This window comes from Rhinichthys klamathensis, unplaced genomic scaffold (assembly GCF_029890125.1).
Source record: "Rhinichthys klamathensis goyatoka isolate OS25496 unplaced genomic scaffold, OSU_Roscu_1.1 h1tg000020l_1, whole genome shotgun sequence".
NCBI classification, from domain to species: Eukaryota; Metazoa; Chordata; class Actinopteri; order Cypriniformes; family Leuciscidae; genus Rhinichthys; species Rhinichthys klamathensis.
In genome coordinates this window covers 4,020,778-4,035,417 of record NW_026606571.1, presented here as the reverse complement: position 1 = coordinate 4,035,417, position 14,640 = coordinate 4,020,778, and the positions used below count along the sequence as shown (strand labels likewise).

The window sequence follows — 14,640 nt, the reverse complement described above, 5'->3', positions numbered from 1 at the left end:
TGTGTGAATTCCATCTAAAATTTTTGAGATATAGGAAAACCAACGTCAGTAACATGATGGACCACTGTGTTTCCAAATTGCAGTTGTTGAAGACTCCTCCGTGTGTTTGCTGTTACTTCAAGGGGCACAATGTGATTAGCAAGTGCTAAGAAGTCATCATTCGTCATAACTTGCTGATGTAGAAGTAGCCGGGTCAAATCAGTTTTCATTTTTTCCTTCTCACTTTGGGCTTTTTGACTGGCCGTAGGTATGGGTTGTCAATCATGTTTTCCTCATTGGCCTTCCCTGTAGGTACAGCACCACCAGGTGGCAGCACTGCATTCTCCTTATCTGCACCCGAGTCATCCTAGAAATGGAAAGAAAATAATTAATACAATTTTTTACATGTATACTATTAGAATAATTTTTACATTATTATTATTAATTTATTATATATATATATATATATATATATATATATATATATATATATATATATATATATATATATATATATATATATATAAAAATGTAACATTTATAACATTATAAATTAGTAATAATGTACTTATCTCTTCCAATAGTATGCATTGTATGTGTATATATATATATATGTGTGTGTGTGTGTGTGTGTGTGTGTGTGTGTGTGTGTGTGTGTGTGTGTGTAAATAAGCACATTATTATTATTATTATTGATTTATTTGATTATTTATATGTATAAAAAAATATAGAAAAACAACAGACAAGCAAACATTTTCTTGCATAAAACAAACATTTTGACAAGGAAAAAAGCTTTAGGCTTGCCTGAATGATGTGACTGGGGTTGTTCTCTGTGTCTGTCTGGTCGTCCTGCTCGGATGAATCCGTCTCCTCCAGGGTCTGTAGCTCTAGTTCAGAGGGCAGCAGGGCGCTCAAGTAAGGGATGGAGCTCGGCCTTGCAGCGATCACTGACAGATGAATAAACAGATGAATAAACATTCACTAGGAAAGAATAATGGGAATAATGGGAAGTCAAAGAATAATGGGAAAATAGTGATATATGGGACAGAAAAACTCACAAGGAAATGCACTGATGTCATCCTTGAAAAGGCTTTGTGTCTCTCCGGTCTTGGCCATGAAGCGTGTGAGAGCACGCTCCACATCTCTCCTTTGTGATGCCGCCTTCTCTCTCACCACCTGGTAATCTGACACAGGCTCTCGAAAGGTCTAAAACACACAAAAGTGAGAGATGCTGAATGTATGTGCTTAATGTTAGCGGTTGTTAAGCTTAGTTAAGTTGCACAATAACAGGGTGACAGGTAATCAATAGAGGACTTACTGGTGTTTTGATGTATGTATGAGGATCTGGGAACTCTGGGAAGTGGCTGGGGATGTGTGGTGGATGAGTGCGCTTATGTCCAGCCATGAGGGCTTTTGGGACCACTGGAGCATTTGTTACTGGAGCTGTTCAAAGCAGAAGTGTTATACATTTACAAAGGAACAGTCAAAGCAGATTATATAAAATAAATGGATATATTAGTGAAAAACAGTGCACATACGTGCAGTTATGACCATCCTTTGTGATCTTTTGGCATACACTGGAAGAGTATCCACATTAAAACCTGTAAATGTGACAAAGTAAACGTCAGATGAAAATGATTCAACCACAAAGAGAAGTACAGAGCCCCTTTAGGGACCTTAAAGAAACAAAATATACAGACTTTTTACAGACATTTTTTACATGCTCACACATTACAACTTCCGTTTTATGTATTTCTATGACCTATTTCCTTTGTGCGTCACTGCCATTTTACTATGAAGAAAAGGAGAGTACTGATGTGCATAAATTAATAAAGATCGATTTACTAAAAATGTGGCTTTCGTTAGGGCAGTATACCTCTAATATCACGGCCTTATGTCCACTTATCCTCTGTGACGGCTGAGAAACTGCTGTGAAATGGGCTAATGCCACAATACGGCTGTGTGCATTGTCCTATTTGCCGAGTTCAAGGGTCCATTAAAAAAAGACAGATACAGTAAAAGTGCTCAAACTGGCTTTCGTTAAGGCAGACGTCAAATTTCCCTGGGCATGTGAAAAGTTTCTTGTGCGCACGCAAAAGTCTGTACATTTTTTTTTTTTTGCAAAGGTCCCTTTAGGGGCTCAGTAAAGAAGTGAAATCTTTTATACTTTAACTATATATCGATTAAAGGGGAACCAACCCATTTCGACCAGAGTGATGACCACATCAGAGAGTGTAGGGGTGCTTCTAGCTGTGTGCTCACAGTTTGCCTTCGCACAACGTCCAACCTCAGTGATATCTATCACAAGACAATGAGACTCTCAATAAGGAAAACCACATCAAATAAACTTCTGTTCATTTTGAATTTGAAATAAAAACTCAATACTAATAGTATAATTATGAAATAAACAATAAAATAATTTTAAAAAATGTAAATGCAATACACATACATATACACAAACTTATATACAGGTGTATATATATATATATATATATATATAATTTCTATCATGCTATTTACAATATACTAAAAATAAGATAATTAAAATTATACCATGGAATAAGCAGGTTATGTTTTGTTAGTAAAGGAAATTCTAAGAACTCAAAGTGTTTCTTACATTCCTGGATAATATTTATCTAAAGCTGGGTTCACACTGTACGATTTATAATAGTCCTTAATGACTGTTGCTTGTCATTGTACAGACATGATCCCTGCTAAAAGCCATGTCACACTGTAGGATCTGCTATCATTAATGTTAGACTGGTGACTAGCAAACAGACACCATTTCTAGCATTCATTTTGCATTAAAAACCAAGACTTGTGTGTGCAGCAAGTGGTGATTTGCTGTTGTCTCACTAATTGCCTCAATAGGTTCTGCGCCCCAATCAGTTTTTGAATTGACGGTTGTCGTAGGAGAAGCCACACTGCAGGACTGCGCCTCAAAACTTCTGACACTGCCAGAATTTCGTCTGAGGTCAAATTTGATTCCAAAGGTTATTAATCAGCTTCCCACTGCTCTGGGTGTGTGTGTTTAATGCTCACTGCTGGGTGTGTGCACAAATTCCGAGTGTGGGACACCATACCTGGCTAAACGTCACGTCACTTTTACTTTACAGTGTGAACCCGGCTTTACATCCCTGGATGGTCTATGTCCAAGCTAAACATTTGACAAGCCTCACTGGTGACCTGCTTAAGATCAATGAAGGACTCACAGCTCTGCATCATCTCAGTGAGTGTCTCCACCGCAGCTTTCTCAGCGCTCTCAAAGCCACACTCGGTCAGCAGAGAGCTGACCACCACCTGCAGTGTGCGTCTCCGAGCCAGCTGATAGTTCTCTGTAGGACTTGTGCTGGTCTTACTGCTCCCAGAGCGCTGCGATTATTAAAAGAACAGAGTATTAAAGAGCAGGATGTCCTGTGCAAATTTTTTTTTTTTTTTACTTATCTGCATTATTAAAAAAATAAGGCAATTGTTTGGCTGTCTCAAAAACAAGTGTTGGTTCCTGCTATTTATGGCTCTAATCAAAAAGTTGAAACCAGCCTTAGATGTTTTGCTGCTTATCCAGCCTGGTCAAACTGTGAGACAAGTTAAACATTTTAGGGACAGTGGTGTCTTTTGGGGGGTGTGTATTCCAACAGCATTTCTGGGCATAAGATGCAAGACCACTAAGTTTTAGACTTTATGCTAACAGACACTGAACTGTTATTAGATAGCTCAGCAAATGTATTGACCACATGTCGTTTCTATTTATGCATAACATAATAAAACATAATAAAAAAAGTGCTTGCATATGGAAACAGTGTCTACTTTTAAATATAGGACACATTTGCCTTTAAACATGCCTTATATTTAAACAGAGTCATAAAGTTATTGTTGTTTGGCTAAGCTAGCAGGCAGCAAGCAAGAGAAATGAAAGGAGATATTTACGCTTCCGGAGTTTAAAGATCCGCTCCCCATCATTACAGGGTCTGCCATTTTTTACTCTAGTGGTTTTTCCTCTGCTGTTTAATATTCGCAAATAAACTCATTGTGCGGTCTGCGTTTACCAAAGACTGTATTTGTTTTGTTTTTTTATATTGAGTGAAAATGGCAACCCTATCAGAATTTCCAACAGGGCCACCGGAAGGTTGTTGTTTTCGGTGTGTTTCCAAAATAAAAGTCACCAAATAAACTTGCAGACGTATAGAGTAAAAAATATATATAGATTTGTGTGTTGTCTTTGAAGTCATCTATATACTATTGAACTCCTAACCGTTGAAAAAATTACTTTTAGTAGATATGCATATTTACAATTGCTTCAAAATACGGAACAGTTTGTTTGGATGTATGAACTTTGACACATAATGTGGTTGTTTGTTGAACAACACAATATATTGGGAAGCGTTTCTCCAACATTAATTTTAAAAAGCATGATCCTAAAACTAATCTTAAACATTCTAAAATGTTAACTGTTAAATGATAAACGAGAAAGGTTTGTTTGCTCATTTATTTTATTTGTTTGAATAGAAGAGGGTATGAACTCCATTTTGTAAAATACCAAGCCAAGGATTAGAATCACAGAACACGCCTCATCCTGTTGAATAAAAAAGGAAAACAATCAAATCACCCTTCAGTATACACAAGTTTACGCGCCAAATCATGGGCGCCGCCATAACTCTACTTAAATGCACTTCATTTCCGCCGGAAGAGGTTTGCACACAGCGTCTGCCGGTGTACACAGCGACGGTTCCACGACTGGAGATGGCGTTACTATCCCCCACCCGAATTCAGTGCAGAACACTAACATGACGACGTGGCCCAGCATAACGTACAGCGAGATTTGCTCCTACTTCGTGCAATCCATGGCAATAGATGGAAAAGCAATTGGACAATCTGAAAGCCGTCGAGGCATATCAATATCTGCACAGCAACAAAGTCGGTTGTGTCATGTCATACACAGCTAGATAAAACAGACATAACGTGCAAATAACTATCAGTTTATGTCCGTGGTAATAGCAAATGTATCTGTGTGTTACTTTAATGTTTCTTTTAACATAATAACAACAATTGTGGCTAAATAAGTGTTTGCAGTTTATAGCTTAATCAGGGAAGACATTTACATGATTATAGGAAATAAAAGAAGCATGTTGTTGCGGATGGAATACGTGTTTGTATTTGGAAAACGGACTGTAACCTATAACATGACTTACTGCTGAGCTATAAATAAAGACATGATCTCTTTTGCAATTATCCTTATGACTCTGCATTGTTTTACCTGCTGTGTACCAACCAACCATTTTACCGGTTAAAATACCTTTAAATGTCGAAACTAACCCCTTAAAATGCAGTAGCCTATTCTACTTACAACAAAACGATTGAAGCCTCTACTTATTGCAATAAATAATGCAATCACTTTTCGCCACCGTGCCGGATCTCCGGCGTGCGGCCGTGAGAAAAATATTTTCCCGATTCATTTTTGTCCAGCTTTAACGTGTTAAAATATTTAATGCAAACGCAACATCTGTTCTTTCTGTCATCCTTTTGCTAGGGTTATGACCATTCTCTTATTCACGCAAATGCTTTAACCACTCATGCGCGACAAGACAAAAGAGAACGCGCTGTCAGTGAATGTCCTCCTGACGATCCGAACTATATCATAGGCTTCTTAGCTAGAGTGCAAAGTGTGTGTGTGTGTGTGTGTGTGTGTGTGTGTGTGTGTGTGTGTGAGCCATGATGATAATAATTAGGCGATCGAACTGTGTGTGAGAGAGAGGCGCGGGCGCGATACTGTGTGAGTGTGTTTGTGTGTAAACAATGGAGCGCATGGACCTCTTCGTAGCTGGTTTGCGGTCGTAGAACTCTCTATCTAACCACTCGTTCAGGTGCTTTCTCGAGTGTTTACAACCAACTATCACACACATCGTTCCCGAACCACCTTTCTTCATGTTGTAATTGTTATGTCACTGCGATATCAGCGCTTTGTCGAAGCTAGCTAGCAAAACAAACCCAGACCGCCAGAACGGAAGTGGGTTGCATCGACGGGAGGAGTTTAGGATGTAGAGCGGAAACGGCTCATAAACTTGTGTATAGAACATCTACTTTAAACTCTCAAAAACTATTCAATAGGCCTACAATATTTTTTAGTTATTAAGACCTGCATTAAAATATTTTTTAACCAATCTTAACATTTACATAATTTTATAGGCTATTGTTTAGTTAAATTATTTGATTTGATTTGATTTGAAATGATTTAGAAATCATGATATTGTGATTATACTTCATTATAATATTATCTATAGTTTTTAACAGTAGGCATATATTTTTGTTCAAATGTAAAGCTTTGCTGGATCAATATTGTGAAAAAATGCTTGAATTGCAAATGTTTCTTTACAGGTTACACAGCAAAAGTGGCACAGAATAGCTTCTGAAGTGGCATTAGGTGTCTTTATACAGACTGTTTAATGCTGCTCAGGTGGCATAAATGCATTTACACAGTAATTTTAACCGTATACCTTTATTCTAAGGTCTATGGTGGGCCAGAGCAGACACATTTTAGACTGGCTTGTATGTGGTATATTACGTCTTTACACAGAATTTTGAACAGGCACAGTGCAGCCTTAATTCAGGTGTGTAAAAAATGGCTTTACTGTACTGTAATTGCAAGTGTTGGGGAATTTGCACTTTGAAAACCCATTTTCAGAAGTTTGCATTTCCAGGCCCCCAAAACCATAGATATACATAATAAATTATTTTTATAAATGAAATATATAACTACCGTTATATTTTTTAATATACTTTATATATTATAGAGGGGTCCCTTGCAAGGTTTAGCTCACGGGCATTTATTTTGAAAGTTGGTGCAGCAGGCGGCCATCACGCTGCTGTCGCTATTTTCAACTGCCTCACCAGCTAAAGACGCACTCATCACGTCTATAATCGCAACACAAGATTGTAGTCTTGGTTTCCCAGGCTCGATTCTTTACTGATGAGGGACTTTCGGCCCGACTGACACAGGGAGATGGGGGTTCTCAATATTTCAGACCAGGTGAGGGATATTACCTCCACGAGTGGCATAAATCAAGCACATTGTTGTTCGCTTTCTGCGCTTGTATGCAGAGCCTGATATGTTAGCTAGCTTCCCGACGATGGATTATCCTATTTCCCCTATAGTTCTTGCATCAAAACGTGTTTTTTTTGTTATTAATTTTGGTAAAAACCTCACGGGTTCACCGTGTAATGAGGGTAGGACTACCAAAGAGCGGTTATAAATGAAAAATATCCCTTCTATCACGCCCAGACGTTAGCCAGCCAGCTAGCCTAATGAGCTGGGTGTCAGCCAGCCGCATAGGAAAACATTTATTGTGTGCTTATGTTTTTAAAACGCACATGTTTATTAACCTATTTAACAAATACTACGTTTTTTAAGAAATCTCTTTATATAATAACATTGTACGCATATCTATCTACGTAGATACAATAGCAATGTGTGTTGTTTTGCTGCAGCCAGCTTGTTAATGATATTCAGTGATAATCATATTTGATCATAATTATACAGCTATACACCTCACAATTGGCATTCAAAGTTATGCACTCAGAAGTAATTAAAAACAAAGGGTTTAAATTTGTTGTTATGTTTCATTGCAGTTTCTTAACAACCACCCTTTTTCCTTCTCCAGCCGCCTCTGGTCCAGGCCATATTTAACAGAAATGCAGATGAAGTGAAGTTATTTTTGCACAAGAAAGACGAAGTCAATGCACTGGTAGGTTTTAAATGGCATATATTAGTTTGAGCATGAATTATGTGCATCATCTGCTTGTGTGATGGCATAAAATATTAGTAAGAATGGACAGATTTTCTGAATAACTGCACATATAGGCTGTGTGTGCCTGTAAAAATCGTCAGTGTGGAAAAGAAAGTTAAAAAAAAAAATCTGTTACCTTTTTTCCTCCTCCATTCTCGTGTCAGGACCAAGAGCGCCGCACACCTCTTCATGCTGCTGCCTGGCTGGGGGACGTTAACATAATGGAGCTTCTCATCAATGCAGGTATGAAGTTATACAGCACTGCTGCCACCACATGTAATATGTTTTTATTGATAAAATGGATAGTTCTGGTCTCAAATGCTGATTGGTCAATACAGAATTCAAGCCTTGCTCAAATGCAAGAAATAGTAACATGTATGGCCCATTTGCCTAAATTCAGTCTATATCAAGGTTTCCTAAATGGGGGTTTGAGAGTTGATGAAAAGCTAATAATGAATTAAAGGCCCCGATATACTCACTGGTGAAGGTCTATTTCACTGTGAATGTTAAAATAGTGGGTGCCTTTTTTTTTTTTATTACTCGATTTTGTGATTCTACACAATGCGACAAATGGCGAATTGCAGCCTTTGTGAATTCACCATACCACTATGCTATAGTATGGTTTTTAAATGGTATTAATACACCATGCAGCCTTACTGTGCGTTCACACCGGACGCGAATAGCGCGTCAAATTCGCGTCTACCGCGTCTAGTTTGACGCTTGACCACTTTGTGTTAATTCGCGTGTCAGAGGCGAAAGTTTCGAAACCCGTTGGCGGCCATCTTTTTAGATGTTTATCGAGCATTAGCATTATTCGAGAGAGTCACCGCTCGTATATGCTCTGGAGAGCAGAAACAGCTGCGTAGGGGACATCGTCGCTGTACTCGGGTCCACCAGAACCTCCGGAGGGTTTCAGGAGTTTCACAATTTGCTCCAGGAGCTAGGTTTGGTGGACCTAATGGTGAGGACGCTGACGAGGACAGCGTAGGCCGTATAAGCCCTCGGCCTCGAGTGGTCTATGCCTGTCGAGCCCGCGCTCTACAGCCCGGCGCGAGGTTCACCCTCGCCCGCATCCACCTAATCTGTCATTTATTTTTGTTTTGATAATAAATGAAGCCAGCCTCCAAAAGTGATTAATCTGTCCTGTGATTTTTTTCTCTCTCACACACATCACTGTCCAGACACGAACTTATATGTTGGTTGTCTTTACATTATAATAATATTTCATATAATCTAGATATGGAATAAATAGCATTCAATACAAAATGAATATGTCTCATATATTGAAATCAAGTTTTATGTGATAAAATATTTGCTTTGTTGTGCATTAGAACCACAGTCATATATTACAAAATAATTTATTGAAGCATCCAGATACTTCACCACGTGACAGCAGAATTGCTGCAGAAGTTCAGATTTTTCAACTCGGGCGGCAGACGCGAATTCGCGTCAAACGCGTGAAAGCACAAATAGCACTAACTAAATCATTCGCGCGTAACGCGCTTAACGCGCCAGACGCTCAATTCGCGCGAACTTGACGCGCGAATGAGGCGTATTCGCGTCTACCGCGCCGCGCTCTACGCCTCATTCGCGCCGCAGGAATTTTTTACGCGCATAACGCGTCTTTGCATTGACTTAACATTGAAATCACTCGCGCCTGACGCGCTATTCGCGTCCGGTGTGAACGCACCATTAGAAAACAGTCTAATAATGTGGTTGATGGATTCTCGTCCGTGGAATGCACCATTTCTGGGATTTTGCCTGTTACTTGACACAGGTAAATTGCAATCTACTACTGTAATTAGAAATTACAGTATAAAACATACTGTAAATTACAGTATAAAACGTGGAAAAACAGTGTCAGTGTCACTTTCATTTAGCACTACAACTTCAATTTCTCCTATATAGCAGCTCTCTAGTATATTCTCATCTGTGTGCAGCTTATAATATTGTTATATAATAAGTATAATATAGTTAATGCTGCTTCACGTTAACTCCATCTTTGCAAATGTTGTGAAATTAAAGTGTATTTGGGAACTCAATATTTGTCTTGTAAATTGTAACTTTCTTTTAGCAGTAGAGTCGTTAGCTGCATCCCAATTCGCCTACTTATACTACACCCTAAAAGTATGTACTCTTTTTGTAAAGAAAAAGTACGTACTTTTGAGTGTGTAGCAAAAGAGTAGGCAAGCTTTGGGACATACTACTACGTCATCTTTAACGGACAGCTCTGTCGCGTGCATCCTGTCACTGTAAACTGTCAATCATCTTGTCACAGTTAAAATCCTCCATTCAATCTAATTTAATTTCCTACCGTTTCGGAGAGAAATGTAGCACGTTCCCCTTCCAATCGTGGGTCTTTCATGTGGAGACTCTCCTCATGTGTTTGCAATTTGAATATAAATGATGCATTTAAAAGTTAATGGCTAAACGTATCTTTACAAAAGTTCACAATGCTGCTGCAGATGCAATATAATGTAGCCAACATTGAATAAATACATTTTCGTCAGGTTAGATACTAATAACGAATCACTTAAACGCCTTTATCTAAACCTCTCTACATAACCGCCGGACTCACGGGTCCTCCATGTCTGTAGTTTTTGAACACTTTTTACTCAGGTTTGTAGTTCTAACCGAATCCTCGTCCAACACGTGATGGGTTGTGGGTAATATTAGCCGTTAGAGTGCGCATCGATCTGCACTTCGGATTCTGACCGGAAATAGTAGACCATCCGGGTATCTTTGGAACACTCATTTCAACACACTACGATTTGGGATGTACTAATTAGAGTTCTCAACGGGTCGGGTCGGCCCGACAAACCCGACGGGACCCGCGGGTTCGGGCCGGGTTGGGGTCGAAAATATTTGCAAATGACTCGGGTCGGGTCGGACCTTGGGCTTAATCTTTTGAATTGTACAGTGAAAAAAAAAAAAGTATTATTTATCGCTGCTGTTCACTGTAAAGAAAGTCTGGCTGCTGCATGCAACGTGCATCGCGACGCGAGGGCAGACCTGACGCCGCTGCGTGCACGCCTTTAGCCCGGAGAAGAAGATGGAGTTGGTGAAAAGTAAACTTGCCGCAGGTGAAATCACAGTCGCTCAGGGGTGGCGCCAGATAATTTTTAACGCAGGTGCTGAGGGGGTGCTAGATCATTGACAGGGGGAGCTGCGCAATTTTATATATATATATATATATATATATATACACACACACACTATTATTTAAATGAGCAAAATTTATGATGAGATGTGCTCCAGTTCACGTGCAATGCAATCGCCCCCGCGCCTCCTATATCATGATCATTATTGTCTGCAATATTTGCTTCTTATTTATTATAGGCAATTGGTTGATGAAAAATTGATTAAAATTAAGATACAATTTATACAAAACGAAATTCACTTTAAAGAAAGGCTTTCTACAAAACAAAACTTAATTTAGGGTCAAAATCATGTCTGACCCATCATATCTTCCGATAAATTGCGCATCTTACTCATGCTGTTCAATTTTCATAATCAGCATAGATGTAAAAGAAACAACAACATTATAATATTTTAACAAAAATGAAACTAAATGCGCTTATTTAATGGCAACAACACATATAGTGGGCCTATACAGACCATCTAAATATTGAAATTAACAATGCTGTAGAAGTGCAGTTAAATAGTAAATGTTAACTAATCTAATTGTTACCGATTTTTTTTATACACCGATTCAGAGGTCTCGTGAGTTCAGGTGTTGAGTTAAAGTGAATGGTTAAAATGAGTCATTCGTTTGCGTATCGGACGTCTAGCCACGGCACACGTTGTGTGATTATCTCGGCAGTTTAGGACATCGCACAAGATTTGCGTCAATACAGAAAACATTTAATCACTGGATCAGGGCTCGAGACTAACGGCGTCCTATCGTCCTGGGGACGATAGAAAATGTGTTTAGGACGAACAGAAACATTTTCCAGGACGCCTACAGGACGCAAAACATTTTTGTATGTGTGTTCATTTATTACTAGCCTATTAGGCTAACTTACTTATGCCAAATGCCAAAATTAACGGACCAAGCGCTGACTACAACGGAGCGCGTCTTCTCATGCTGTTACTATAGTTACTATCACTGGCCGGCTACTCACCCGGAGACTTGTTCCGCGGTACATCTATCAAATGGCTTAATGACATCGCAAATATGTTGCGCTGGTTAAACAACGGATATTCAATGAATAAAAAATAGACAAAAATGTTAGATAGTGACGATTTAGGAAGAGATCCAGTCAGAGATGTCCTGCGTTTGTGGTAGATGTTTTTGTATTAACGTGCTTATCTACCCAGCGGCACACGAGTTGGCATGCACTGCATGTCTCATAAAACGTTAAAACATGTAAACGTCTGGGAGAATGAGTAGAGCGCACATATATCTGAATAAGAGTGACGACGCAACAAAAAAAAAGCTCTATTCGGTGCGGTTTTCTGTGCGCACACACGACCGAAGCGTCCAGCCATAGACACACAGCACGCGAGGACTGAATTGAGCTCTCTTTCGTGTCTGAATGGACAAAAAACACACAACATTATGTCTAAATGTCCGTTTTGGAGAGTATTAACTTAAACTATGTCGGTTATGTCTTAAACAGTTGTGAGTGTATCGGATGTGCATCAGTGGATTTGGATCAGCATTTCATTGGACAGATCCGACGTCTTAAAGTGACAGTGGGCAATAAACCTAATGGTGCGTTCACACCGGACGCGAATAGCGCGTCAGGCGCGAGTGATTTCAATGTTAAGTCAATGCAAAGACGCGTTACGCGCGTAAAAAATTCCTGCGGCGCGAATGAGGCGTAGAGCGCGGCGCGGTAGACGCGAATACGCCTCATTCGCGCGTCAAGTTCGCGCGAATGGCGCGAATTGAGCGTCTGGCGCGTTAAGCGCGTTACGCGCGAATGATTTAGTTAGTGCTATTTGTGCATTCACGCGTTTGACGCGAATTCGCGTCTGCCGCCCGAGTTGAAAAATCTGAACTTCTGCGTCAATTCGCGCCGCGTTAACCAATCAGGAGCCTAGCTGCTGGCTGCTGTCACGTGGTGAAGTATCTGGATGCTTCAATAAATTATTTTGTAATATATGACTGTGGTTCTAATGCACAACAAAGCAAATATTTTATCACATAAAACTTGATTTCAATATATGAGACATATTCATTTTGCATTGAATGCTATTTATTCCATATCTAGATTATATGAAATATTATTATAATGTAAAGACAACCAACATATAAGTTCGTGTCTGGACAGTGATGTGTGAGAGAGAGAGAAAAATCACAGGACAGATTAATCACTTTTGGAGGCTGGCTTCATTTATTATCAAAACAAAAATAAATGACAGATTAGGTGGATGCGGGCGAGGGTGAACCTCGCGCCGGGCTGTAGAGCGCGGGCTCGACAGGCATAGCTAGACCACTCGAGGCCGAGGGCTTATACGGCCTACGCTGTCCTCATCAGCGTCCTCACCATTAGGTCCACCAAACCTAGCTCCTGGAGCAAATTGTGAAACTCCTGAAACCCTCCGGAGGTTCTGGTGGACCCGAGTACAGCGACGATGTCCCCTACGGAGCTGCTTCTGCTCTCCAGAGCATATACGAGCGGTGACTCTCTCGAATAATGCTAATGCTAATGCTCGATAAACATCTAAAAAGATGGCCGCCAACGGGTTTCGAAACTTTCGCCTCCGGATTTCGCCTCTGACGCGCGTAAATTTCGCTTCAAACTTTTGTTTTTACGCGCGTCAATTTCGCCATTGACACGCGAATTAACACAAAGTGGTCAAGCGTCAAACTAGACGCGGTAGACGCGAATTTGACGCGCTATTCGCGTCCGGTGTGAACGCACAGTAATGCGGTCTGTGTCCTTAATATTGATCAAGCAACAAAAGAAAAAGAGAAAATCATTCACTGCTCGTTAATAGCTTTAATAAGGATTCATTATATTTAATTCATACAAATAAATATGTCTGCTGCTTGAAAAAATAAAGAATGATGTATGCAAGTTAAAAAGAATGCATATATCATTAATTGGAAAGAAGACTGTTCTATTCTAGGAAAAGTGGTTTTATTTAATTTTAAGATATTTTTTTAAGTCACAGTAGTTAAATCTGTATCTGTATTGCATGTTCAAACTTTAAAATCATTCATATTAACAGGTTAATGTTTTCTCCGGCACAAAGACCTCAGTCAGTACAAAGACTGAGACGGAGACACAGATTTTTTCCCCAAATTCTGTGTTCTAGAGAAGTCATATTACACTTTTTAAAGCTCTTTCTCTTAATAACACATTTCCAGATGATCAGCTATGACACATTACCACTTTGAGAAGTAGTCACCAGTATTTATTTGTTATTGTTTAATCCAACCATGTAAAAGAAAAAAAAAGAAAAGAAAAAAAGATTTGTTCTGCATGAATACAAAAAAGCATTTAACTCCTTTTATTTTTTATTTAATCTGTTTTTTTTTTACCTATTTACAGATAACTACTTTGAATGGAGCTAACTAAATATTATAATATATATCATAAACACTTTAATGGTGTTTTTATTATGTGACTAACAACTATAGATGATAATAAAGTACAGAAACAACACTTTTATTTTGGGACGGTTGACATTCACTTTAGGACGGTTCAAATTGTTTATCAGGACGCTTTCAGGACGGAGGTGAAAAAAGTTAGTCTGGAGCCCTGCACTGGATAGGTTTTTTCGTTTATTGAAATGTGGTTTATGTCAGCTGGATGGCCGGAACGTGGGAGACGTGCGAGTGCGCGCGCGCGGCCGGTGCTCTCTCTCTCTGCGTCAAGCGCAGCAGTCATTCTATTCTACATCACTCACCGATCAAAAGGGTGGC

General features: G+C 39.4%; 2 protein-coding genes across 3 annotated transcripts in view; one reads left to right on the top strand and one right to left on the bottom strand.

Moving 5' to 3' along the window:
• Positions 1-42: 42 nt before the first annotated feature.
• taf8 (TAF8 RNA polymerase II, TATA box binding protein (TBP)-associated factor) lies at positions 43-4,112 on the bottom strand. Its single transcript, XM_056240284.1, has 8 exons — positions 3,907-4,112; positions 3,192-3,351; positions 2,179-2,277; positions 1,518-1,580; positions 1,298-1,422; positions 1,038-1,185; positions 784-926; positions 43-346 (listed from the first exon to the last, which is right to left on the bottom strand). The coding sequence occupies exons 1-8, from the start codon at positions 3,952-3,954 to the stop codon at positions 206-208; spliced, it is 927 nt and encodes a 308-aa protein (XP_056096259.1). The 5' UTR covers positions 3,955-4,112; the 3' UTR covers positions 43-205.
• A 2,723-nt stretch (positions 4,113-6,835) lies between these two features.
• The window catches only part of ankrd52a (ankyrin repeat domain 52a), a 28,674-nt gene continuing 20,869 nt past the window's right edge, over positions 6,836-14,640 (top strand). For both annotated transcript variants that reach the window (XM_056240184.1, XM_056240175.1), the window contains exons 1-3: positions 6,836-7,003; positions 7,635-7,718; positions 7,925-8,003. In XM_056240184.1, coding sequence (XP_056096159.1) covers positions 6,977-7,003; positions 7,635-7,718; positions 7,925-8,003 — 190 coding nt within the window. In that variant the 5' untranslated portion in view covers positions 6,836-6,976. The remainder of the gene's footprint in view (positions 7,004-7,634; positions 7,719-7,924; positions 8,004-14,640) is intronic.